We start from the raw sequence: 25,915 nt of genomic DNA, 5'->3' as shown, positions 1-25,915 counted from the left end.
TTGTCAAAGAAATGTTTTTTTTTCTTTTTCTGTACTTTATTTTCAAATATAAAACTCAAGCTTTGTTTACTAGACAATGAATTCTTACTGAGTCTCCTCACTCCTGTATCTCGATTATAACTTAAGTCAAGCATTCAAATTTTGCTCCATCATTCAAAACGCGCAAATAAACCTTCTACACCCCCCCCCCCCAAAAAAAAAAAAAAAAAAAAAACCCAAACAATTTGAACAAAAAACATGACCAAGTCCCTTTAAGTTTCAAAAGAATATACTAGTATATGAAAAAATTGTAATCAGTGTTTTGATTTTCTTTAAAATGAATAGGTGTAAATGGATCTTCTGGAAAAGCCTACTTGTACTTCTACTAAAATATCTCAAATATGAGAACTTGTATTCATAAAATATTTAGATAATGCAGAGTTTCATACTACGAAAAGACATGCTGCTTAGATTCAATTTCCATTATAATATCTACATATAACAGAACTCGTCTGACAAGGGCTAAACTGTTTAGTGAAGTTTGAATGTGTATGTGTCTGTGTGTGTGTGAGAGAGAGAGAGAGAGAGAGAGAGAGAGAGAGAGAGAGAGAGAGAGAGAGAGAGAGAGAGATTGGTGATAATTTATTGTCGGGTGTTCCCGCTAAGACAATTTAGCGAAAATTACAGGTACATGCCTGGCAGTGAGCGTTTATGGTTGTTATATGCCATGTATAAATTATTTTCCCATTGTGAATAATCCTTTTGCCATATTATATAGGTAACAAACCGACCACATGTGCCAAATCTCGGGGATCCCTTTAGCATGTGTGTTTGAGGGGCATAAAATCTCGGGAGGGGATTTGCATCTTGGTATCATAAAAACGCTGGAAAACAGAACACGTGATACAAACAATCGTTGTGATATATCAGATACGTGTCGAACACTAAAGGGACCCTATCATTAATTACTATACATGTCAATAATCTCTAGGCAGTGGATGATAAATTGAGTTAATCATTAAGTTAGGTACAATGGTTATAAAACCTAAACAAATTAACAGTTCTCATTCGAGTTACCAGTATTAAAGAACAGACGATGGAGTTCATAGTTAAATGATTTTAGAAGACATTATAACGGTAACAACAAGCATCTAGAGGGTGCGGAGGAGCCCAAACCCTCTCTGAAAAATTAAGATTTGTTCCATTTTGTTTAACTATAATATATGACTGTAACCATTAATGAAATAATGTTTGTGATTCATACATTGGAAATAATGAAATTGTTGATAAAGATGATAATTTACCATTAAATATCAAGTAAATATTAGGTTTTTTTATTCATGTTCTATTTAGGAAAAAAGTCTGGAAAAAACTTTTAAGAGGTTCTATGCTCTAATCGAAGCGAAATTGCATTTTAGTCATATTGCGCAAAAATTTAATTTTTTTCTCATATGAAAATTGCAACACATTTCCTCCTTCATTAAGGATTAATCAAATTATTATCATTAGATAATTAACATAACACAAAAATACAGCTCATATTACTAGTGCTTAAAAATAATTCTGAAATGTAATTGGTTTCTTTTACATACACGACACGGTCAGTCGCTTAGAATTAACCATCTATGGGTATGACAGCAAATTGTCACACGAATTAGCGCTATTCCTATATAACATAATATATTCAAACACGTACTTTAGGAAAAGAATGTCAACAGCTAATAGATTACCAGGTATCATTAGATATGATGTTACCAAAGATACAACCAAAAGAGAGATTAAAAGCTATGGAATTTTTGCTTTATTTCAGATAAATTGATTTATTTCGTGTTTGCAACCACATAATCAGTGTTTATTTTGGCGGTGACCTGCATAATGCTATAATATATGAATAAGAAATGAGTCAGTTTGTAACAAATCATGCAGAAGGTAATAATAAGCTTTAGAAATGTTGGAATACGAAAGCCGACACTAAGAAAAAACAGAGTATATCTTAAGGGTTCATCCACTCGATTAAAAAATCATACAAAATTCCTAAAGAGAAAATTGGAGTGTAAATGAAAATATCATTGTTACTGAATGTCGCTGATTTGTACTCATTCATTCCTTCAGTCCTCCTCTTTTTCTCTCTAGAATAAAAGATAATCATCACATTTCCATCTTGTACTCTTGACGTTCATTGAATAGTGAACGTTATGATCACGTGGTACACTTAATAGACGAGGCATCCTAGGGAAAAGAGAATTTTTAATTGTATTCACGGAAATGTAGCAAGATGAACCCGAACCCAATCATTACTATGTAGTTTTAAGTCTTCTTATGACGGGAACCTAAAGAGACATTGATTGCATTTGGCATCCATTTTATTACTTTAATCTAAACCAAGAAGCCTTCATGATTTTCCGATGAACTTTATTGAGCTGTCGTCTTTCTCCTTTTAAGGATGTGCTTGTTTGGAGTTATGGGTTTTTTTCGACAAGTTTCCTAGCACATGAAATATGGCTTCCACAAAATAAACCAAGAAACAACAAGGCACGACATCAGTTGGCATCTTGACTTGCTACTGGACAAAACACTTTGCTGAATGCTACATTTACATGTAGTTGAAAGAAAAGTAGAGCATTTTCTCTTATCCATATGCAACTTTTTGAAATAGAAACGAAGAAATGATAATTATAAATTATTATAGAAATTCATGAGAAATGATAAAAACGTACTTCTGTAACTTATGAATCTGCGATAAAATTCTAACAGGAATACCCCTCATAAGCATTTGCTTTGCTTAAAACATTGTCAATTCACTATAACGCAGTTTTCTAGAAATTACTCTCTATAATCACAACTAGGCACATAAGATGCACACCAGAAAAAAAACTACTTTATTTTTGCCCATTTTCTTTTTTGTATAAGGTCAAATCAAACATATCTGCGGTGTTTTCTCCTAGGAATCAAGAGAGTATACTGGTATAGAATTGTTCATGCATACTGCATATTGAAGTACCATGGGAATCAGTTCATTATTACTTTTCTGCATAGTGGATCTGAACTCTATTGCAACAGCTGAAAGATACAGTAACAACATCCAGCACAAGACGAGCAACTACATTGCAGAATTGCAGCGAGCAACATTTTTCTGCGAGGCGAGCCTAAACGATTCCGCTTTTGTTCAATTTCAATGTTAAAGTGCCGATTCGTTAGGGCTTGCCACGTAGGGAGGTGACTTTGAACAAAACAAAGGACCGAGTTACAGAAATAACCGTCGGCTGGTTGCGGAAATTATTAGAAAGGCTTTTGTCATTTAACTAGAGCGAATGTGGGAAGACTTGGAAAAAGTCTGAGAATTGGTTTTGGGACTTTTTAAAACTTGTGTACATGTACATTGGTATATAATTTGATCAGTATTTAATACAAGGTTCTAGAGCTGTCTCAGTTGAAATCAGACGCCATTTTGCAACAATTGGTCTTTCGTTGTGACAAACATTTTTAATTAACAGAGAAAACAAAACTTCGTAGACTTATTTAAGTTTTGTTTTCCTTCTAAAACTTCATTAAAAGAAAATGAATGAACAAATTACCGTAATGTGATTTATAAAAGTATAAGGCAGTTAACTTTGCTTGAATTCAGACACAGATTTGGAGGATATCAGATATACTCTGTACTTTGCATTGGTTAGGAGTTCCAGTAAAAAGGGTATCCAAACAATTAAGCATGAAAAACAACGTTTCGCTGAAGTTTACATGTCATCATGCATAGCCAGCTGCTACTGTATCGATAAATAGTTCTAAGATTAGAAAGGCAATGTTTACCCAAGATATCAAGCAGACATTGAAATTTTCGGAGATGTGGTTTCATTCATTCTTTTTTTTTTCACCGAATATTGTTCATTCTCATCAAATTTTTATGTAGTAGTCTTGGCGTTAATTCAACATTTTCTAAACTTTAACACAAAACGTGAGATGCAAGCACCACAGAAGGCAGCTGGTTCCCGTCATGATCTATCGTGGTACTCCGTGAATAATAATAAAGGCATCTCCAAGAAGTAGGTATGATCGCTTAGTATTTGGATTCTTTAATTCCCCAAGCGATCTGAATGATTTTTCCGAGCAAAATGCCTGTATTGCGAAAAGCATTTCTATTTACTTGCAAGAGGATTGCCTCAAATCGCATTAAAGCGTACGATTCAATTCCCGAGTGTTTGGTGTGAATGCCTAACGGTTCGATCATGCTAAAATATATTTTCAAAATGATTTTTAAAAACATTGAAACAAGTGTAATGTATCTAGATCATTTGTATTGGATCTTTTGCTCTATTGCAATGTACAGTTGAACTTCGATATCTCGAACACTGATATCTCGAATACAATGGATATATCGAAGTGACTTGTAAGTCCCAGCCACTTATTTTCGAAGTATTTTACCCTCGATTTCTCGAATACTCAGAGATCTCAAAGTTTTTAAACGGTCCCATCTAGTTCGAGAAAACAAAGTTTAACTGTATTTTGATTTATAGCGAATATACACTATATTTCTGACTTCAAGATGTGGTACTCGTTGATCAACACAACGGCAATAGTAACAATGATTAAAATAATGTTGATGTTTTAAGTCCAATCTAGAACTTGAATCAATTGAATCGTCACAATTACCGATGAAAGCAAAAATTTTCCTTATGATTTCTGCTTAAACGGTCCTAGTATTTTTTGTTTGATTTATTTTCCACCGTAGTTCGGGTCCGATGTATTTTGTGTTTTGCCATGTTTATATGTTTGCTATTGAACAAGTTTACTCAGATTAAAATACAACAATAATTATTGTCAATATCACAATTGGGCCATGTGCCACACTCTACCCTTTTTTCCCAAGATTTATGGGGTGTGTGTCAAAATAGTTATTATATTCGACTTCTTTGATTTTCCCTTCTTTTTTTTTGGTGCGGGGTGGGGGCGGGAGTGGATGGCTAGTTGGATGTGGGGCACTATCCCCCGTTTGAGGTTTGACGCTCTGAATTGTCGTCGATGCGAATATTATTTAGTTCTTTCAGTGTCGGCTGCGAAGCAAAATAAAACATACCTACATCTGTGCGCAAAAGCTGTCATTTAACCACCAGGTGTCACCTCATTATATCAAGATTTCTCCCATATCCATTATTCCTTTTTATCAGTCTGTAATTATCGAACGCAAACCAATGACTAATTTTTTATGAAAAGGCACACTAAGATAAACTACTTTAATGTAATATTTCATGCACTTTAATACATAGAACAACATTAACATCATGTGCAGGATTCTCAAATATGAAATCATTGTCTAACTGATAACGAACAATGTTTAACAACTTTTTCAAACATCTATCGTAAGATTGTTTAAACAGTTAAATGCTTTCTGTGGCAATTCATGCGGGATATGAAGTTAGCGACATTGCATAAAAGTACGTCAGCGTATTGTTAATTTTTTTCCCCACCAAATCAGCAGTACTAAGTAAACAATGAGATTGCTTAGAGGTCACGTATTGGTCAGTGTTAAGAAGTTTACCAAGATTTATTTAAGAAAGCGTTATTGTTCATATTTTTATCTCTATTTTAACAAATTATTGAATTAATCATAAAAAGTAAGTAAAAGTAACCGAATTAACTGTTAATTTACATCAGTAGGTTAGATAGAAGCAATATCCAATTATTGTTAGTTTTAGTTTAAACAATATTTATTGAGTTTATCAATGGCAGGTACAAATAGTTGACAACGTTTACAATAAGATTGAGAAAGAAGCAAAATGACTTATAAAAATCAATTTCTTAGGTAAGAAAAACAGGAGAGGTGCAAAGGTTATTTAGAGCAGAAAAAACAACAAAAAACAAAATACAAAACAAAAAACCACCAAAAACCCCCAATGAACATGATATGTAACTGTTACAGTTTCAGTTTACAGGCACCTTTTAATCAGTAGGTGAGATTTCCTAGAGATAAGAATAAATTAAAGGACAGTTCATTGAACAATCGAAAAAGCCGAAAAGTCAAAAGGATACTTATTTTTGATTATTGGTATGTGCATGTATAAATGTGTGACATCTAAGAGGTCACTTAACCGTCATTTTGAGGTGCTGTGCCAAAGGTGACAATCAAGTTGTTAATGTCGTTTGGTTTCAGAATTATGTACTTATACGGTTGTTATGGCCGATTGCGCAAATCTTCCCATTCCAAATGAATGGGGATTTCGCTTTCCCGGTATTTACCTATTGGCGTGCTTCGCATGTTAATTTGTTGAGCGTTTTGGTTAGATCTTATTTGATGGCGACTTTTTTGAGTCTGACATAATCATGATTATTTCTTGCACTCCGTGATTTTTCTTAGGTTGCTGAAGGATAAACTGTTTAGAAACGGATCGTGTTGATTTCGGTCATTCAGTTTCTATAGAACTATGAATTAAAATCGTTTTCTCGAGAAATAAAGGATTAAATACTGGATAGATGTAAATATACATGAATTGTTATAGAGATCATTAATCAAGATTATTTTTTCTCATTGACAATGGAGTTAGTTCAGAGAATAAATTGTGGACTTTCAAGAATGTTTTTGTGATTGAAAGAGGGATGCATATCACTATACAACAAACAACAAAACTATCAAAAAACAAACCAAAAAAACCCCATCAAAACACAACACATACAAGTACTGTAACAGCAAAATAATCATTTCTTTCGATTCTTGAAAAAAAGCATTCGACATATTAGACCCACCTAGTTATTGAAAAGCATTTTAGCTTTATTTCTTAAATAACGTGTATTTAAAATATAAAATTTTTTTTAGAAGATTGTAACACACATATATCTTGCATTGTTGAATGTTCGTCTGATATACACTATTTTTCTCCATAATATTCCGTGACCATCTTTTTTGCTCTGAAAGTGTACAATACAATGACTAATGAAAAACAATCTCTAAGAAAATCTCATCAACAGTGATAAACAAAACCGTTTTCATGTTGATATTCGAGAAAAACTAATTATCAAAAACTATTTAAGTTAAGAGTCATCGCCGTGTCCTCTATGTAACCCTGGTCAATCCTTAATGTACCTTAAAGTGACGCATATCGCAGTTTTTAGAGAGAGAAAAATGCTATTGCAGTCTAGTTAAGGAATAATTCTTTGAGTATTATGAGGTGATAGTTTTGGTGAGAATCAGTTTGATAGATTTGAACACACTCATCACCTCATAAATTTCAAAGAATGATTCCTTATTGCTTGTATTAATAAATATTCGTTAGCAATTGTACGATTAAATATTAGAAAATTAACATATATAAGTGATTTCCCTTTCTTTTAATTATGCAAATCAAGCTTGCGCCCACACGATTGAATTTATTGGATTGTAAATACAAAATAGATTCCTAGTGTTATCACAGACACTGAAAACTGTAAATATATGAAGTTAGAGTGTATAATCATCATTCCCTTTCCCAACCCTGGACATTTATGCCCCAAGAAAGATAAAAACGGAATTGTCTGAATGAAAATCCAGCTCTGTAAATTTAATATTCATTTTGTAGCAAATCATAGCCTCACATGCTTGCTTCTCTCTCTGTCCCTTCTTGGCATTGTTTCTCTCTCGTTTCTACTGTCTGATGGGTTCTTGATTAATTGTATCAATGCATGCTATACTTTCAACCTAAATATCATAGCTCTTTGCGAACATCGATATTTTCATCACAGAGCCACGAAATAGTTCATAGTTCTCGGCCATAAACCTCAGGGTACTACATGTATCAGTTTAATATAGTTTAAAGTTCCTTCAGTTAATCATTTTCATTTAAAAACTTAATGATTTGCAGTGTTTCTAAGCATCAAATTGAATGATTTTTTTTAGGTTGTTACATAATTTTCAAACACATGGAAAAAGTTGCTCAACTGACTTTTCTGACAAGATGTTCATGTAGGGCAATTTATTTTAATGTAAGTGTTAAATTTACATTCTCTAACTTTTTTTTTTAATAATATGTTCTTCAAGGGTTTCGTTTTTTTCAGCGGGCATTAGATTTAGGATTTTTTTTTCAATCGGAATTGTTTTCGCAATTTTAAGAGGGAAACGCTGCACTCTATGACAATTCCGTAAAAAATTAGATTTCAGTAATAGTGACCACTACTGGTAATCCACATCTGATAGATCCACAGCTGATAGGTTCAGCTGAAATGGCAACGTAAATCTATTATCCCTGGTTGTGTGTTCACCAATTGTACATTGTAAAGAACAGATTCAAAATAACCAAAGTCATGTAAGTTAAACATCATAATTGAAACAGAGTAGTATTATAGGGTTTTGAAATCCAAAACATGGGACCCGGGAGAAGATTTAGCAGACAGCATGGCTGTGGTTGAGAGAGAAACATATTTTTACAAAGTTCTTACAAAAGACCATGCTACGTTTACTGTGTTTATGACAAAGTGTGACGTCAATTGATTAGAATTCGGTAGAAAATGACGGGAAATACACTTGATAACATAACTTCATTCTTCTTGCTTAACCCTGTCGTCTGTCAGTAGAGATTAGCACGATTTCACATTTGATCTTTGCCTCAATACATTTTCCCGCTTGGACCAGAAAAACCGACTACCGTAAACAAGTTTCTTGCTAAACTACCTGATATTTCTTGCGTTTAATAACTGTATTTATTTAGTAATTATAGCATTCCCTCCCTGGTCGTTTTAAACGTCGCCAATTTTTTTGTTGTTGTTGCAAGTATTGGCGTAGCAAAGGTGAGATTTTGTAGTGCTACCATGATGTAAACTTAAACAGGGTCAGTAAAATCAATAACTACAATGTAGGTCCTTTGGCCAAATAGAGGCCCGTGTCGGTTTGCAAATCAACAAATTTCTGATCGCCCAACTGCTTCCATCATTAATATGTAATAACAGTTCAATTTCAGGTTCAAATTTATGAGTTATGTACAGTGCTACTAATGACGTCCTCTCAATTTTAACACCAACTTTAGTTGAAATTGGGAAAAATCTTAAGGAATTCTGATAAATTGAGATCCAATTCTTTGCCTCCCGTTGCAATACACAGACTCCTTGAGTTTTCTTTTGAATGTCGTTTATGATGAAAAAGCTTTAACAAATACATGTTTACGTACACATTTATGTGCGTTTAGAAATCTAAGCACACAAAGAAGAATAAATATTATCACCAACATCCGTTCCCCTGCATCGCTATAAATAAAATGGAAATGATTTTCGGTTTTGTTTGAAACACTTTAAATATAAAGCTACACATAAAACTTGGTTTTAAATTCCAATTTTTATTTTAGCAATAATAAAACTTTTAATTACATTTTATACAGTTATAACAACAAAATTACATGGAAATGAAGAGGCAACCACCTTGCAATAACATTTCCGGAGAGCAATGAATATTCCAAATATTACAAAAATTTTAAAATATTAAGCAATTCCTGCCATCCACTAAATTTTAGTGTATTTGCACTTTAATTTTGTAGTAATATAATACATTTTTGTAAGATAAAGAGCTAACTAGGAAAAAGAACCCCAGAAACTACATTCAAGAAGGCTTCAGACAACAGTAGGAGTCTAAGTCTTCATAATCGTTCAGAATTCACAATCCGAGATGAAAATTCGAACAGTTGTAATATAGATTTAATCTTCAATCTCCGCTCATTTTAAATCTCCGCAGACAATTTGTCTGCCAAACCAAATTCACTCCACTTTGCGCCCCGTCAACCTCACAGCCGCGATTTAATAAGATCTTCACATTTTTCATAATACTACCGAATTATCTCAACAGTCAACAAAAAAGAACTCCTCTATTGATTCTCTTGCTGTCTTAGGCAAACTGCTTTAGACAATGCTACGGGGACCCACTGCGTTATCTAAACTATGTAGTTATGTATGACGTCATGAGTAATCAACATTTCTCATTTATTATGATTAAGTTAATGTTGTTCCTCATTAAGAGTGATTGAATTAATAGATCAAGTAGATAAAAATTATCCTGTTCAAGGTCTAAAGTTTATTGCTGCAAAATAGTTTAATTTAGCAGTAATCTATTTTGATGTTTTGATTATTATTTTAATTTAGTTATGTGTGCAGAAGTGTTATTGGCCAAAATATTTAATATCAGAGAGAGAGAGAGAGAGAGAGAGAGAGAGAGAGAGATTTAGCTCTCTGAAGGGTTTTCCTTAACCGTCTATATATACAATGTATCTACCGCATATTTTGTTTCGCAATTACGCCACGAGTCTCTCGAAATAAACTGTACTGCATATTCAAACCACTTTTTACTTGTCAATAGCTATATTGTTTCAATTCTTTAAACATAATTATATGCTTTTCAATACCACTATCCGTCGAGTCCGACATTTCTCTTTTATTGTCCCCACAAAATAATGTTCATGGTAACACTTCCAAACACGAGCATCATGCATGCTTACTAAAAAAAATAGTCCGTTCACAGCGAATGCAGATCGATTTCTACAGGGCACATCCTTATGAAAAATCCAAGAAAATACCACATATAAAGTCTTTGTTTAAATTTGCTTTAGTCAAAGAAACAAGTTTCCCACCAAAATGTCTTGATTTAAGTTCATCATTTCCAAACTCAAATGTATTAACGTAGTCAAAGCAACAAGTTTCTCACCAAAATGTGTTCAAGTTCAACATTTTCAAACTGAAATGTTTAAGTATTAAAAATATTTCAGTTTGGAAATGTTGAACTTAAATCATGTTGGTTAGAAACTTGTTGCTTTGACTAAAGCAAATTTTAACAAAGACTTTATGTCTGGTATTTTCTTAAACTTTGATAAAAACCAAATGTCATTGATTAACGCATTAAGTATCGTTTCCTATTACACATAGACACTAGCAATATACACCAAAAAGGGATAAGTTTGTGTGTTGGGGTTGGGTGTGGCGCACTTGACCTTTTAAAGAAAAAAACCCAGTAGTTTTGAAAGTTTTGACCCTCAGCACCCATGTATCCCTGTTAAATACCTGTTTCTTGTTTTACAAGACCATAGATACATGTTGCACAGGCGCATATTGAAATCGTATCATACCTTTAACATAAAAAAGTTAAATGTCGGACTCTACAATTTGCGTAAATGATAAACGCAAAACATTTGTTATTTTAGGTGGGTCGTTATTTTAAAAAATGGATGCAATTTATAACGCAAGTTTTACTCAGAACGCTTCAAACATCACCGGCCCGGACACCAGTGCCTTGCTTTTCGAGAGCTTAGTCCGCATCATCATTCCCACCATCTTTGGATTGATCGTCTTCCTAGGACTAGTGGGAAACCTTCTCGTCATCATTGTCGTGTTCTCGTACAAACAAATGCAGAACACAACCAACATTCTTATCGTCAGTCTGGCATTCGCAGATCTGTTCTTTATAATTTTTTGTGTGCCTTTCACGGCTACTTTATATGCATTGCCTATATGGCCGTTCGGTGATATTTGGTGTAAAATCGTAAACTATCTCATGTATGTTTGCGCATATGCAAGTGTCTGGACGCTCGTGTTAATGTCGTTTGACCGATATTTGGCTGTGGTTCATCCTATTTCTTCGATGAGATTTCGAAATACTCGCAACGCATGTATTCTCATTGTCTTGACTTGGTTCATTTTTAGTGTTGGGCATATTCGCTTGCTCTTGCAATATCGTATGCACGAATACGAATACAGTGGGGCAAACAGATCTAGTTGTATTAATTCAGAGGAAGACACATTGCCATTGTTTCATGCCTGCTTTTTTGCTTTCGGCTACGTCATCCCACTTCTAATTACTTGTGTTTTATATGGATTCCTGCTAAAACGTCTTTTATACGGTGTGGTGCCAGGGGGAAGCCAAAGAGCCGAGAGTATCCGAAGTAAAAAGCGCGTCACGCGCATGATTATTATAGTGGTTGTTGTATTTGCAATATGTTGGCTTCCTATTCATATTTCCTTTATGATTCAGTATTTAGGTCCAGACTATGAAGCAAGCATTGTTAACACATCTTTTATGATGACTGCCAATTGCATTGCATATATGAATAGCTGTATGAACCCTATTTTATACGCATTTCTCTCGGAAAACTTTCGAAGGAGTTTCAAAAATCTGTTGTGCTGTAAACGTGAGAGGAATAACAAATTTGAATACGAGCGAACTCATGCCAGAGGTCACGAAAAAGACCAAAAACATACTTTGTTAAACAATGAAACTAAACCTTTAGATGTGACCTCAAAAGAATGTTTATTAAACAACACTTTGAAAATAACGGAGAATGGAAAGGATTCCAATAGTAATTCGGAGAATGAGCTTGAAATGAGAACCGTTATAACAATATGTAATACACAGGGTAGGTAAATCAATTTGTTTTATTTACGATATTAGTAAATCAACTTTCAAATCGAAACAGTAATTCAAAAGTACAAAAGGAAAAAAAAAAGGATTGGATGAAAACGAAAACGAAAACGATGAATTTTCTTTATGCATGCACATGACTGAAAATGCATGTTACATAGGTCTATGTAGTTCACAGTTTGCGAAATTTGTAACAAATTTTACGGATTGTTTAGGACTTTCTATTATACAGTTTTAAAAATATATTTTGGAGTGAAAAACATGCATGATATTTTTAAATTTGTGCATGTTCTGTTTGATATGTTAATGATTTGAAACAAAAGGGAAGGGTATTTTCAGTCGCTAATAAACAAAGCTGTATTTCGCTCGCCTACTAAATAAAAACAAACAAAACATGCAAATAAATGCTCAATTCATTTTTTATAAAGGGATCCAAAATAAGGTTTTGAATATTTTATTGATTTCAACTAATGATCATTGTAAATCGCAGTTCATTATGTTAGGATCATAAGGCAGATCATTCTAATTCCATGTACAAATAACCATGAAGTTACAATTCTCAAGTATTTAATCTGGAAAGGGTCCTCAAGTTAAGGAGCATGCGAGTATTTTATATGATACGGTATTCTGTGATAATTTGATACATTAAATAGGAATGTCACAATACTATTATGACATGGCAGTCAAATTGAGTCGATGTACTGTTATCAAGGGAAAAAACATGAATTGTACAGTTTCATATTATGATTTATTTATTATGTTCGTTTTAACATTGAACCAAAGAAAGACTGTTTATCTTCTAACCATGTCATTATATAACTACTAGAAACTTCTTCATTGAACAAAATAAACCATCAATAACATATTATTTTATAAAACAATATCATTTCAATTTACGGTTTTTGCTAAATCAGATGATCTGGAACGTCAAATATTATGTTAAGGTAAAGCTAAGGTTTATATTCATAAAAGATTCGTCTACATTGCAAGAACAAGGGAGACGAATATAAATTGTCTCTTGACTGGACTCTTGAAAAAAAAAATTAACCTTTCTAAACTATCACTGGAAAGTTAAAGTGAACATTGTGACAGCATTTTAATTAAATCTTATGTGTGCTTAAAAAATGGTTTATGTTCAAATGTTACTAAATCTGCTTCACAATCTTTGGTTTTTAGATCTAAGCCTCGTAAGTAACAGGTGTCTTATAACCATATCACGAGTTTACAGATGTCTATAACCATATCACGAATTTACAGATGTCTATAACCATATCACGAGTTTACAAAGTCAGGCTTTTCTAAGACTGATATGAGAGTACAAAGTCAGACTTGATTAAGACTCATTTAAGAGTGTACAAAGTCAGAATTCAGATGGATTGATGCATGTAAAAAGTTGACTTAATTCACTTAAAGAATGATTTATAAGAAGTGTAGAAAGTCAGACTTAATTAAGACTTAAATATTTATGAGTGGACAAAGTCAGACTTAAGATTGATTATGAGTGGACATATATTAAAGTCAGACCTAATTAAGACTTATTTACATGTATGAGTGTACAAAGTCTAATTTAGGTCAAACTTTTCCAAAAGTATACGTTCAGACTTTAAAAGGGCATGGTCACGGTTTTGGTCAAATTCTATTTTTATGTTTTTACTATTTACAATGCTTTAGAAATGCATTTCTAATGATCAAATAAAATTTGAGAGTCACTCGTAGAGTTATAAGCTCACAATTCTTTGTCATGTAAACAAGGCTCATGCCCTGTTTTTGTTTAGGTTCAATATACCAGTAAAAATCTTTTTCCAGTTTATTTGTCTATCTTTTTATTTATGTTAAGCATAGATAAACAGTTCCTAACGTTTAATACATTCGTTTTAGGTTTAAAACTGAAATTTTTACTTCAACGTTCAAAATTTAAACAAACGCTTTGTTTACATAACAAAGAATTTCAAGATCTGTAACTTGCTTATAACTCAACAAATGACAGTCAAATTTCGGTTGCCTATTAAAAATGCCTTTCTGAAGCATTGTGAATATTAAAATCGGAAAAATAACTTTTGACCAAAATCGTGACCACGCCCCTTTAAACCACGGCTTTTCATAACTGGGGACGACTGACTGTTTAGACTATTAACTTTAAAATTAGCACAATTTGCATTATACATGTTGGTAAGTACAATGTATAGTACAAAAATAATGGGGTAATTTGACTTGTAAATTTTGTTGGGCAAGTTTTGTATTCTTGAACATTTACCTGGTGCTTTACTTCTTAACTCTCAGACTTAAAGAAATATTATAAAAATGATAAAAAGTTTTTCTTCTCGAATCGGCAAAACAATATACATGTAGTTTATTGTCTGATCAAAATAAGCATACGTGTATTAAGATTTAAAAAAGTTGATTTGTGGCATACAATATTTAAATGTTGTATGCATCAATCATATAGACTTTTTAAATTAAGTTCGAAAAAAATTGATTGCATGACAGAAACGTTTCGTTGTTTTTTGTTGTGTTTTTAAGGTGTTTTTTTTCGGTGGGGGTTTGTTGGAACAGCATTACATTAATGTTATAAGCAAACTATTTTGAATATTTTAATGACACAGAATTGAGCGAATATTACTTACATAAAGCTAGATCACATGTGCTAAAAATTGCTACATATTGTTCATAAATTCTCTTTTCAGATGAGTAACATTGTTGGAAACCTATCTAATTTCACAACCATGTATCCAAACACATCTTGTGAAAATCTGACTTTGTGCAACCGTACGGACGAGTACTTGAACATGGAAGCTTTTTTAAGGTTTGAACATCTTGTGCAAATCATCATACCCATGATATTTGGATTGATAGTCATCCTGGGATTCGTAGGAAATATCTTAGTCATATTTGTTGTTTGGTCTTACAAACAAATGCAAAATACCACCAACATTCTGATTGTCAGTTTGGCCGTGGCGGACTTATTCTTTATCATCTTTTGTGTTCCGTTTACGGCAGCCAGCTACGCAATGTGGATCTGGCCGTTTGGTGACATCTGGTGCAAAATCGCCAATTATTTGATGCATGTCTCTGCGTACGCTAGTGTCTGGACCTTGGTATTGCTTTCCCTCGATAGATACTTAGCAGTCGTACATCCGATACCATCGATGCGCCTGCGCAACCGACGTAATACTTATCTTCTCGTATACATTACTTGGACCTTCATCTGTTGCGGAAATGTGCCCATTTTCTTACAATATGGCGTAGTTTACTACAACTGGATGGGTTTTCAGCGATCGGCATGCTTGAATCTTGATGGTATGAGAAATAAAATGAAGCAAAAAGTCTTCTACGTGTGTTTCTTCGCGTTTGGATACATGATACCGCTGATGCTGATTTGCCTACTGTACGGGTTCCTATTGAAGCGACTTCTTTATGGTGTTGTACCGGGGGGTAGTCAGCGAGCCGACAGCATCAGAGCCAAAAAGAGGGTCACTAAAATGGTTGTCATCGTAGTTCTGATATTTGCTCTGTGTTGGCTTCCTATTCAAGTGATCTTTTTGGTTCAACATTTTGACCCCGACTATGAACTTACTACTGAGACTTCTTCTATTAATATGGCCGCCAACTGCTTAGCATACATGAACAGTTGTGTCAATCCCATTTTGTATGCATTTTTGTCTGAAAATTTCAGACGAAGTTTTCGTCGATTACTTTGCTGTCTACCAGAACCTTGTAGCAAATACGCACACGAGAAAACAAACGTCAGAGGAATGGAAACCAGAGATACGTTGCTTAACAATGGCAGTTCAAAAAGTAAAAGTGAAAATGGCAAAGACAAAAATTGCAATGTTGGTGAATGTATTGAACTGAAAGCGCTCACTGAATTGTAACATGCACGACCTACACTGTAACAGTGTTTCCGAAAAAAAAAATTCGCCATGCAGACATTTTCGTACTTATACTGTGGCAATCCATAAAGATGGTTGACAGTGCATTTGGTGCATTATGGGTATGAATATATACTAGTATACCATTGACAACACATGTATCATTTACATGTGACTTTTGTGTTGTTTTCCATTGAGTTTAGTTTGCTGCTAAAATTGTCACTAAAATATCTTTTGTGTTGTTAAGTATCTTTTATCTCGTAAACTTTGTAACTTATGCTTTCCTTGTAATAAGTGAATAAACTACTGGACCTAAATTTCCGATTTTAATGACGACGCATTAATTTCCTTCCTAAACAAGGGAGAATAAAATGAATGTGAGCAGCGTTATATCTGTTAAGGACACAGGAGACGTACCTCAATTTTAGATATCTTCGTAGAAAGATGTAAATGACCAAACATTCATGGTATATTACCAGGCGTTTTTTTTTTATGTTGGAATATTTTGGATTTTCCTTTCAATAGCAGGCAGATTGCAATTTAATGCTTATAATAAATAAAGTTGTACTTAGTCTATATTTTTTCCATTCAAACTAGAAAACTATCATGTAACATGAAATATGATTATGGAATCACAGCGGAAATCTTAACAAAAGTTTTTTTAAAAGAATAATGGAAGATACATTTAGGTCGCGTCTGACCTTAAAGGCTTATATAATTTACTTTTTTTTTCACGCACCTCGTCAAGATTGAGAGATATGTCACCCGGGAATGTGAACGACCTCTAATTATTTAAGACCCCAGAAATATAAATATCATTCAATGGTATTATTTGTAGACACTGCATCTTTTTGTTTACAAAAACTTATTATGCACGATCAATTTTTACAGATAGGAATTGGATTGTAAAACAATCACATCAATGAAACACCGAGGCTGTCAATAACTTATCATTCGTAAAAAATCAATTGGTGTTTTTATTTGCCAAATTTATTAAAAGAACAATTATTCAATTAACATGAAATAATCTTGAATGTTATACACCAGATGATCCATAAGGATGGGAGTCTGCATTTGATTACAAGTACATGTCAAATAAAGACTCTTCGATTTAATATGTCTGCTTACGAACAATTATAAATAAAACTGGTGGACACAACAAACTATGTTGGTCAAAAACAGTTCTGACATCTGCATATATAAATTTCTTTCATATTCATGGACTATAAAGGGAGAATGATTTCTAAACAAGCCAGTTTCCAGCAATAAACACGATTCTACGATATTTACAAGCTGTAAGCAATCGTCTCTTCCCTTACCCGACGTCAACAATGTGTGATCAAAGAAAGCAGACTACTGTATGTATATGACCAGATTGCTGACCAATATCAATATTTATCTTCGATATCGAAAATGTAGTGTTTGAGCACTCTATCTCTCTCTCTCTCTCTCCTCTCTCTCTCTCTCTCTATATATATATATATATACTAGCATATATAAAGTGTAGGATCTAATATATACATACTAAGCCAGTAAACTGAATATTTAGAGTACTAACAATGGCTAACGACACGAACAATAAGTGACATGGTTTTGTCGACAAGCATAAAGTTGCCAATGCTCTTTTGTTTTAATTGATTAAAACGAGGAAACAGTTGATATTATTATACTTTCATGTTAAATACTGAAATCTGATTGGTTAAAACACAGTTGACAATCCGTTCTATTACCCTCAGCGTTAGAAACACACTTAGCAACGGGTAACACAACGAATTATTACATGCGCGTAAATTATGCGCCTACGATTCGGCGTAGAATTCACGTCATTTCTATATAAAAGCAGTAAAAAATTCTCTAATATTAAGACATTCAGTATAATAAAATAAATAGTGCTTGTTTGGGAGGATAACAGTTGAAATTGACACCCCTCGAAAACCATTGTCAACCTCCGCTTCGCGTCGGTTGACAATGGTTTCCTCGGGGTGTCAATTTCAACTGTTACCCTCCCAAACAGGCACTATTTATACAATGTTACTAATGATTCGAATTTAAAAATATTTTCATCGCGTCGTCAGGATTATCTTCTTGACAGTTAACGTGATTTGCAGTCTATTAACTATACATCTGTGTGTTTTCCTTTATTTTAAATTTAAATCTGCGACATAATCTACATTATGGGTGGTAAAGTGATTTAGAATATTACACAGGAAAATCTTAAAAACTAGGTTACTGAAGCGTGGAAGCGAGTGGAAGTAACAAACATAGTAATGTCCCGAAGTAGATGTATTTAATAAAGCATCACCTGTTTTTAAAGCAAAAGGTTATGACGTTAGGCAATCCTCCGGGTAGTAAACACCACAAGTATGGGAATGTGTTGTTGATACAAAAATAGCGACGTAGACGATTATATTGAGAGAATACATTTGTATGTCTTAATATCAGAACAAACTACACACTATTGCTCATTTTTTATTGACACACAATTCGATTTTTGAAGATGCAGTTGAGAAGATGACCGTTTTTTGGAGTTAACATAAAACAAATTGGTCAAGCGTATTTAAAGCTACAATGTACATTAAAAAAAAAAGGTTATGGGTCTACAAAACGTCCGAGTTAGTTCTTGATTGTAATAATAACTATGGCATATAAATATAATATCTTTATAAGGGTTAATTTTAGATTTTACATGCATTTCATTATAAGTATTCAAGGGCCGATGGGCACGAGAAGACTTGCATTTTAAGTCTTATTCTTGTAACCTTGGTCTATCTAAACTATATAATTATACTATTCAATGTTTAAATATGAAGATGTTCATTCACTCTCGGGAAATTAAATTGGCAGCAACTAAGTTCATTACAGCTTTCAGAGGAGCATACGTAGGCTTGTAAATATTTTCATTCTAGTATGGTTAAATCACTGCTTCTTACTATAGTATCTACTGTTGTGGTTTTTCTGGTTCCATTTGGGTAAATCGGCGTACCGTTTCTATGTATGTGTTATGTTGTAAATTTTGAATTTATATAAAGGCCAAGAATTTCGTGTTTGTATAACGGAATGATGTTTCGACTTAAAGTAATGGTGCGTATTCATCACGGAATAGAGAATTGGCCTAATGTAAAGATTTATTCACATCACGTAATAAAGTTTAGACAAAACGTCAAGATATTTTCGCATCAAGTAATGTACTTTTGACATAAAGTGATAAAGTGTTGACATCATAAAAGGATGTGTTAACATCATGTATTAAAGTCTTGATAAAATGTAATGATATATTGATAACATATTACAAAATGTTGACATAATGTAAGTATAGAATCGCGATATGTACTGCGGTCTTGATATAATGTAGGGATACATTGATGGCACGTAATAAAATGTTGACAGTGTCGAAATAATGTCATGATGTATTGACCTTTGGTTGTACAAAGTTGGCATAACGTTAACGTAAGGATGAATTTACATCACAACATAAAGTTGACATTATGTACAGGCATGTTTACTTCACCTAACGTGCTTTTGACATCACGTTATAATGATTTGATAAAAATTTAAGATATATTCCCACCACGTAATGGACTTTGACATAATGTAATGATAATTTGACATAGTTACGTAGCTGTAGTTTTATGCTATAAAGCAGCGATGCCGTTCCATACTAAGTCTTGATAACATGTTAAACAAACTTATTCGTACATATTTTCATCTACCGATTAATTTATAGCCATTCATACTTTTTTGCGTTATATTTGCTTTTACCGACCTTTACATGCACGTAGGAAAACAGCATGACTTCCATTACATAATAAAGTGAGTGTTGTTTATAAACGCAGTGGAAAAGTGTTAATTTACCTACAAAATCATATTTGTCGTGCATGATTATTTTTTTATTTAATATTCTATATAACAATTCTAAATAATGTGCATAGGCAGTGTCCAAACATTGTTCGCTAACAGATAGATCGTTTTAACGACAAATTCCGATATTTTAGCAATTCTAGCTAAACAAAATACCCAGTTTCATTTAACAAATAGTGAATCATTCTCTGATCCCCTAATAATACTTAAATCATGATTCATTATTACTTAAATTTATGTTATTTTCAGCAATTGTACGATTAAATGTTAATAAACAGTGTTTTTTGGCCTCAATTTTTTAGCGTTTAGGTACATGTATTATAACAGTAAATGTATTAGAAGACATTGCAACAAAAAAGCCTCGGTCGAAAATCAACTAAATCAACTGGTATATACCTACGCAACGGTCGAAGGAAATAGTCCTACGCAAGGGTAGACGAAAATTTAAGAAACACCAATACAAAAACAAAAGGAGATAATTTCGTAACGAATAAAGTTGCTTTAGAGTAACTATGCATAATATTTAAAAACTGATTATTTTTTTTTTATTTAATATTCTATTGGGAGCTATAAATCGGACTTAAAATTTTTTGGCCTCAATTTTTTTAGCGTTTAGGTACATGTATTATAACAGTAAATGTATTAGAAGACATTGCAACAAAAAAGCCTCGGTCGAAAATCAACTAAATCAACTGGTATATACCTACGCAACGGTCGAAGGGAATAGTCCTACGTAAGGGTAGACGAAAATTTAAGAAACACCAATACAAAAACAAAAGGAGATAATTTCGTAACGAATAAAGTTGCTCTAGAGTATGCATAATATTTAAAAACTGATTATTTTTTTTTATTTAATATTCTATTGGGAGCTATAAATCGGACTTAAAATTTACCCTGAAAGTATTTGGTCGCCATTAGTAAAAATGTATTCAATTGATGCATATTTTGCTGGTTGGATATACCCGATCAACCTCGGAGGGTGGGGGGGGGGGGCGAAATTAAATGACATTCCTTTTCTTAACAGGCCCATGATGCATTTGCCCTATTGTTTAGTGTGCCTATACAGAGTTTTTTCTTTGAATATTTCCATGAATATTCCAGCAAAGTCGGGTTTTGCTTCATTCTCATGAATCTAAAATGTACAAGCTGGATGGGATATTGAAGAGGGAACTTGTGAGATTGTTAGGGAATGATCGATTTTATCAAAACAATAGCTGACCTATATTTAAATGTCATTAATAAGCTTATGAACAAACATGATGACAGAGTATATCAAATAAATACATACCTGTATGATATATTTTTAACATAAATGCTAAAATGTGCGTATTGCTTAAACGGCTGAACATGATATAGTTTTTATATCAAAATAATTTATTTGACTTGAATTTGAGAAGTAGATTAATGCTTAGAAACCTTCAGATTTTGCATTATACACGGGTGAAGCTATTGATTTGTCAGCTTGCTTTTGCCTAAACTCTGTTGAATTTAAATAATATATCAGAATTTGGCGGTATCTTTGGTTGTCACCTGCCCGTTCCCGATGATGCTAGACCATAGAAAAAAGGGTTTACAAAGAAATATGAACACTTTATCGATTAAATATAAAATACATGTAAGTTAGGAACCAAGTCCATATTTTGTGATTTATACATATTTTTTTCAAAGTGCGCCAAGTATCTTGATGATAACTATGTTGATGTACAATTAATACGCACTCTTAAAAAACAATTGTTCAAAGTGCGTTGACTTGGTCCCAAATATAAAGCACTTTGAACAAAAATTTCCGAGTGTTTTTTAAGTTACGTTACCCGAGGGAGCGTACGGTATGTGGACTTGCTACTACATGTATTTTCTTATATTGCTCTTGAAAAGCATTTTACAATGTCTATGAGTTCACAATCTTAGTCTTAAGACACAGTGAATTTGTTTTTCATTCAAGGAATTTAATATGCAACAGAAAACTTCTATCTGCCAACTGCCGTCAGGTTATCGCCCACTGCTACATGTACATTGTGAAGATTCACATGTATACCTTTTGCTTATGCTCCTGTATGTGGGTGTGTGTGTAAAACGGGCTATTTTCTACCGACACGCTTTTCAGCGATAAAACGGTGGACTGGCGGAACCCAAAAAACAAAACAACAAATATTTGCACTGACTTACCTCATCCTAACTGGCAGATTCTCTCAATTTAATGAAGTCGTCTTGTGCAAGGGTTTTGCGTTTTCTGTTTCCTTTTCCCTCAGACTTCAACTGTTTACGTTTTGACATGAGGACTTCCCTTCGATGAGAAAACCATTGATTCAACAATGTTGTGCCGATAGCCATGTTCACGAAGGTGACGAGCGAAGCTCCCGAAATATTCTCTCAGAGTCTCTGGTTCGTATTCGGAACCGTCACGTCTTCTTCCTGAAAAGAAAAACCTTGCATGGTACATATTCAATTCAGGTGGCGGAATTTCGTACATTTTCTAGATTCTTTACATACTACTGAAAACCAGTTGTAAAGAATTTTAACGTTTCTCTCAGTTTTTCTTGCAGTGTTTGTGTTGTTTTATTACGAATTCTAACGAATTGCAGGAAACGAGATCCCTTTAGATACTCATTACATTTGGCGGAATTTCAAAAAATCATTATAAGAATCCATTGAAGTAAGTAAAATTAATCAGATGGGTATATTTAAGTAGAATTAATCACAAAACCACGGATTAAATACACTTTATTCAAAATTTTAGGCCTTATGAACACATATTTTCATATAAATTACGTTCAAATTTGAAGGCGATACACCCCCTTAGTTACAGGACAAGAAAGAGTGAACTCAGTCGTGAGGGCGGTAGAGCCCTAGCTCTAAACACCTGTCTCACCTAGTCCAAAACACATGTATCGGGGCTGATACACAAATATTGCACGAGTTATCTTTCGTGGTGTACTAGGATTATCGTTGCATCATCACTACCAAGTAGCTTTCTTTTGCATCATTTAGCTTAAGAAAATACAACAAAAATTAAGGATGTGACTTAAAATGCAGTGATAAAGGATATTACAGGTGATGCATTTCCCGCTGAAATAAGTCTCATAATCTACATATATCACAGAGGGTTAACACAATTTACAGAATGATTTAAATTTATACTTGTACAGTCAAAAATTGTAAAGGAGGCTGGATGGTCAACAAATTACCCATATTCTATCTTGAAATTTTAATTATAATAATTTTGGTCATAAACTATTATTTCGTAATGGAAAAAATTCAAACATTTTAGCGCTTTAAAATTTGTCAGTTTGATAACTATATTTATAGACCGCGCTCCTTTTCTTATGAATATTAAAAAAGGTCTAAAAATAAAAAATCAACACGGCCAGCCATCCCTCGTAAAAGCATCGGTCGTAAACCGGAAAACCGTAAACCGGTAAGGATTTTTTTTACTATTCAATAAAAATATATTAGATTTATCGCAAAAACTATCATTGAAAGATCGTAAGACTACATAATTCGCTTGTAGATCCATGGACATTGCAAAGAATTTTTCGACAAAATATTTTACGAATATCTTGAAAACAATATATTAAGAGCCATTTAGGGGCACATACAATGAGCACTTTATATGTAAAAAGGCATTTTGATATTTAGTTATTATACTTAGAAATATTACATATCAAGAGTCAACATTTGGTTTCATACAAACAAATCGGTAAATACAAATAAAATGTTTTTGACTCGACTTGTAAAACCGAACATTTCTATGTATATTTCATTAAAATTTCAAATAAAAAAATTAAAAACTTAGTTACGTGATACAATAGTACATTAAAACAACATGGTATTATCCGTTATGACATTCGATTTCGTGTTCTTTATTGCTATACGTAAAAAATTTCATTTGGAGTCGTGAAATCCGCTATTACAATGCTATTACAATGTCTTGGTTTTAAAATGTTCATTCAACAAGTGCGGTATTACACGTATTAAATTTACATGTATATACATTGCAAATGAAATGCTATGATTGGTTACTTTTGATAAGCAATCGCAAGAAAGTATTGCGAGTTTGGGTAGACACTTGTAAATTATTTTATCGCATATCTATATATATAAATACCACTGGCGGAGAAAGCGTTCATTTGTCATCTCATCAGGTAAGCAAATTGTTGTTTTCAATGTATTGCTATAATTTTAAGCAATTGAATGCATTAAATCTTTAAAAAAAAACTTGTTTTTATTAAGTAGAGTTCTTTATTTAAAGTTGCCCTGACCAACCAAAAAAAAGATGTTGAACGTCTCGTATCAAAACGGAACAATCCATCAGGAAGAGAGCGGACTCGACATCAGTGCATATCTGGATTTCGAAAACTTTGTAAAGTATTTCATTCCAGTCATTTTTGGACTGTTGGTACTTTTTGGAATGATAGGAAACACGATGGTCATATATTTGATCTCGTTCAAAGAAAAACTGAACCAACCAACCAACATTCTGATATTTTTCCTTGCACTTGCTGACTTGCTATTTGTACTTTCGTGTGTTCCATACACGGCAGTCCACTATGCAATGTCGGATTGGCCTTTCGGAAATATCTGGTGTAAAGTTGTAAACTTCACCACACATGTCTGTGCATATGCCAGCGTTTGGACACTGGTACTTTTGTCTTTAGATAGATGCCTCGCTGTTGTGCACCCTATGGCATCCAAAAAAATAAGAACCCGGCGAAACACTTTCCTCATGGTGTATGCAACATGGGCAATAATCATTTGTGGTAATATTCCTGTTCTTTTGCAATTCGGAGTTATCAGGTACCAATGGGAGGGCTTTGACCGGTCAGCATGCCTCAATCTGGCCGGTCTTTACAACAAACGTGTCTTACAGGTGTTCTACGGCTGTTTCTTTATCTTTGGCTATGCTTTTCCACTGACTCTTATTTGTACGCTGTACGGATCTCTTGTCAAACATCTACGCCTTAGAACCCCTTTGTCCTTGCGACGACACCGGAGAAGCATGCGGGCCAAGCGACAGGCGACTCGGATGATCATCAGTTTTGTGATTGCATTTGCCTTATGCTGGCTACCGATCCATGCTATTCTGATTATTAAGAACTTCATAGATTTTGAAGCAACGATAGGGTTTACTGCAGTAATGATGTTCGCCAATTGTCTTGCATATATAAACAGCTGTATAAATCCAATCTTATATTTTTTCCTGTCCGAGAAATTTCAAAGAAATTTTCGAAGTTGTTTATCAAACTCCAGGAGTTGGACATGCATTAAAAAGGATCAACCCAGAGGAGGAAGATTGGAAACCGTTATAATTAACTGCAATAAAGAAATCAATGATACTAAAATCACAGATATTGTGTAAGTTAAGAAAAGGAAAGCACTCTTTTTTTATATAGATGCATACATGTAAATGAAAATAAAGTTGAAACATTTGAGTTGATTTGTTGTTGACATATTGTATTATGCAAATATAGATATTTACATAAATGGATTAGGCAGCAGGCAATGCCTATGTAAGCTTTTTCCATAAAGTATATGTAAGGTATAGTATGATGTAGCATAAAACTATATATTTAGATGAGAAAAACAAAAAAGCAAAAACCGGTTTGTGGAAGAAAGAAATTACAAAATCCAAATAATAAAAAAATTAAATATTACAATTAAAGCATAAGCATACTACTTTCGCGTAAATGTGTTTGATATATAGCTATAGTTATGATAAATTTAGCTAACTCTCTTAGACTTTACAATATAGTTATGAGCTAATTTATATAGTACAGTATTTTCATCAAATGAAAAGTCGCCATCTCCAAATAACAAATCTAAAGTTTCAAGTTTAGTAAGCTTAACATTAATATTTATT

The 25,915-nt window shown here is 33.3% G+C and overlaps 2 protein-coding genes across 6 annotated transcripts in view; both read left to right on the top strand.

Moving 5' to 3' along the window:
* Positions 1-16,517, top strand: part of LOC105342138 (allatostatin-A receptor) — a 43,725-nt gene extending 27,208 nt beyond the window's left edge. For 3 of the 5 annotated variants that reach the window (XM_034456528.2, XM_011449068.4, XM_034456530.2), the window contains one exon: positions 15,016-16,517. In XM_034456528.2, coding sequence (XP_034312419.2) covers positions 15,016-16,203 — 1,188 coding nt within the window. In that variant the 3' untranslated portion in view covers positions 16,204-16,517. Of the gene's footprint in view, positions 1-11,117; positions 12,327-15,015 lie in introns of all 5 variants that reach the window. The other 2 variants (XM_011449000.4, XM_011449029.4) reach the window with 1 other exon arrangement.
* Positions 16,518-24,311: 7,794 nt separating this feature from the next.
* LOC105336328 (allatostatin-A receptor) lies at positions 24,312-25,498 on the top strand. The gene has a single exon (XM_011440585.4). The coding sequence runs from the start codon at positions 24,332-24,334 to the stop codon at positions 25,412-25,414; it is 1,083 nt and encodes a 360-aa protein (XP_011438887.3). The 5' UTR covers positions 24,312-24,331; the 3' UTR covers positions 25,415-25,498.
* Positions 25,499-25,915: the final 417 nt, after the last annotated feature.

Source organism: Magallana gigas, chromosome 7, assembly GCF_963853765.1.
Source record: "Magallana gigas chromosome 7, xbMagGiga1.1, whole genome shotgun sequence".
Lineage (NCBI taxonomy): Eukaryota > Metazoa > Mollusca > Bivalvia > Ostreida > Ostreidae > Magallana > Magallana gigas.
Note: the sequence above shows the minus strand (reverse complement) of the source record. Positions and strands in the feature narration are given on the sequence as shown.

Excerpts from the sequence above, each read along its gene's own strand:
- LOC105336328 (XM_011440585.4), top strand. The coding sequence starts at position 24,332 with ATGTTGAACGTCTCGTATCAAAACGGAACAATCCATCAGGAAGAGAGC.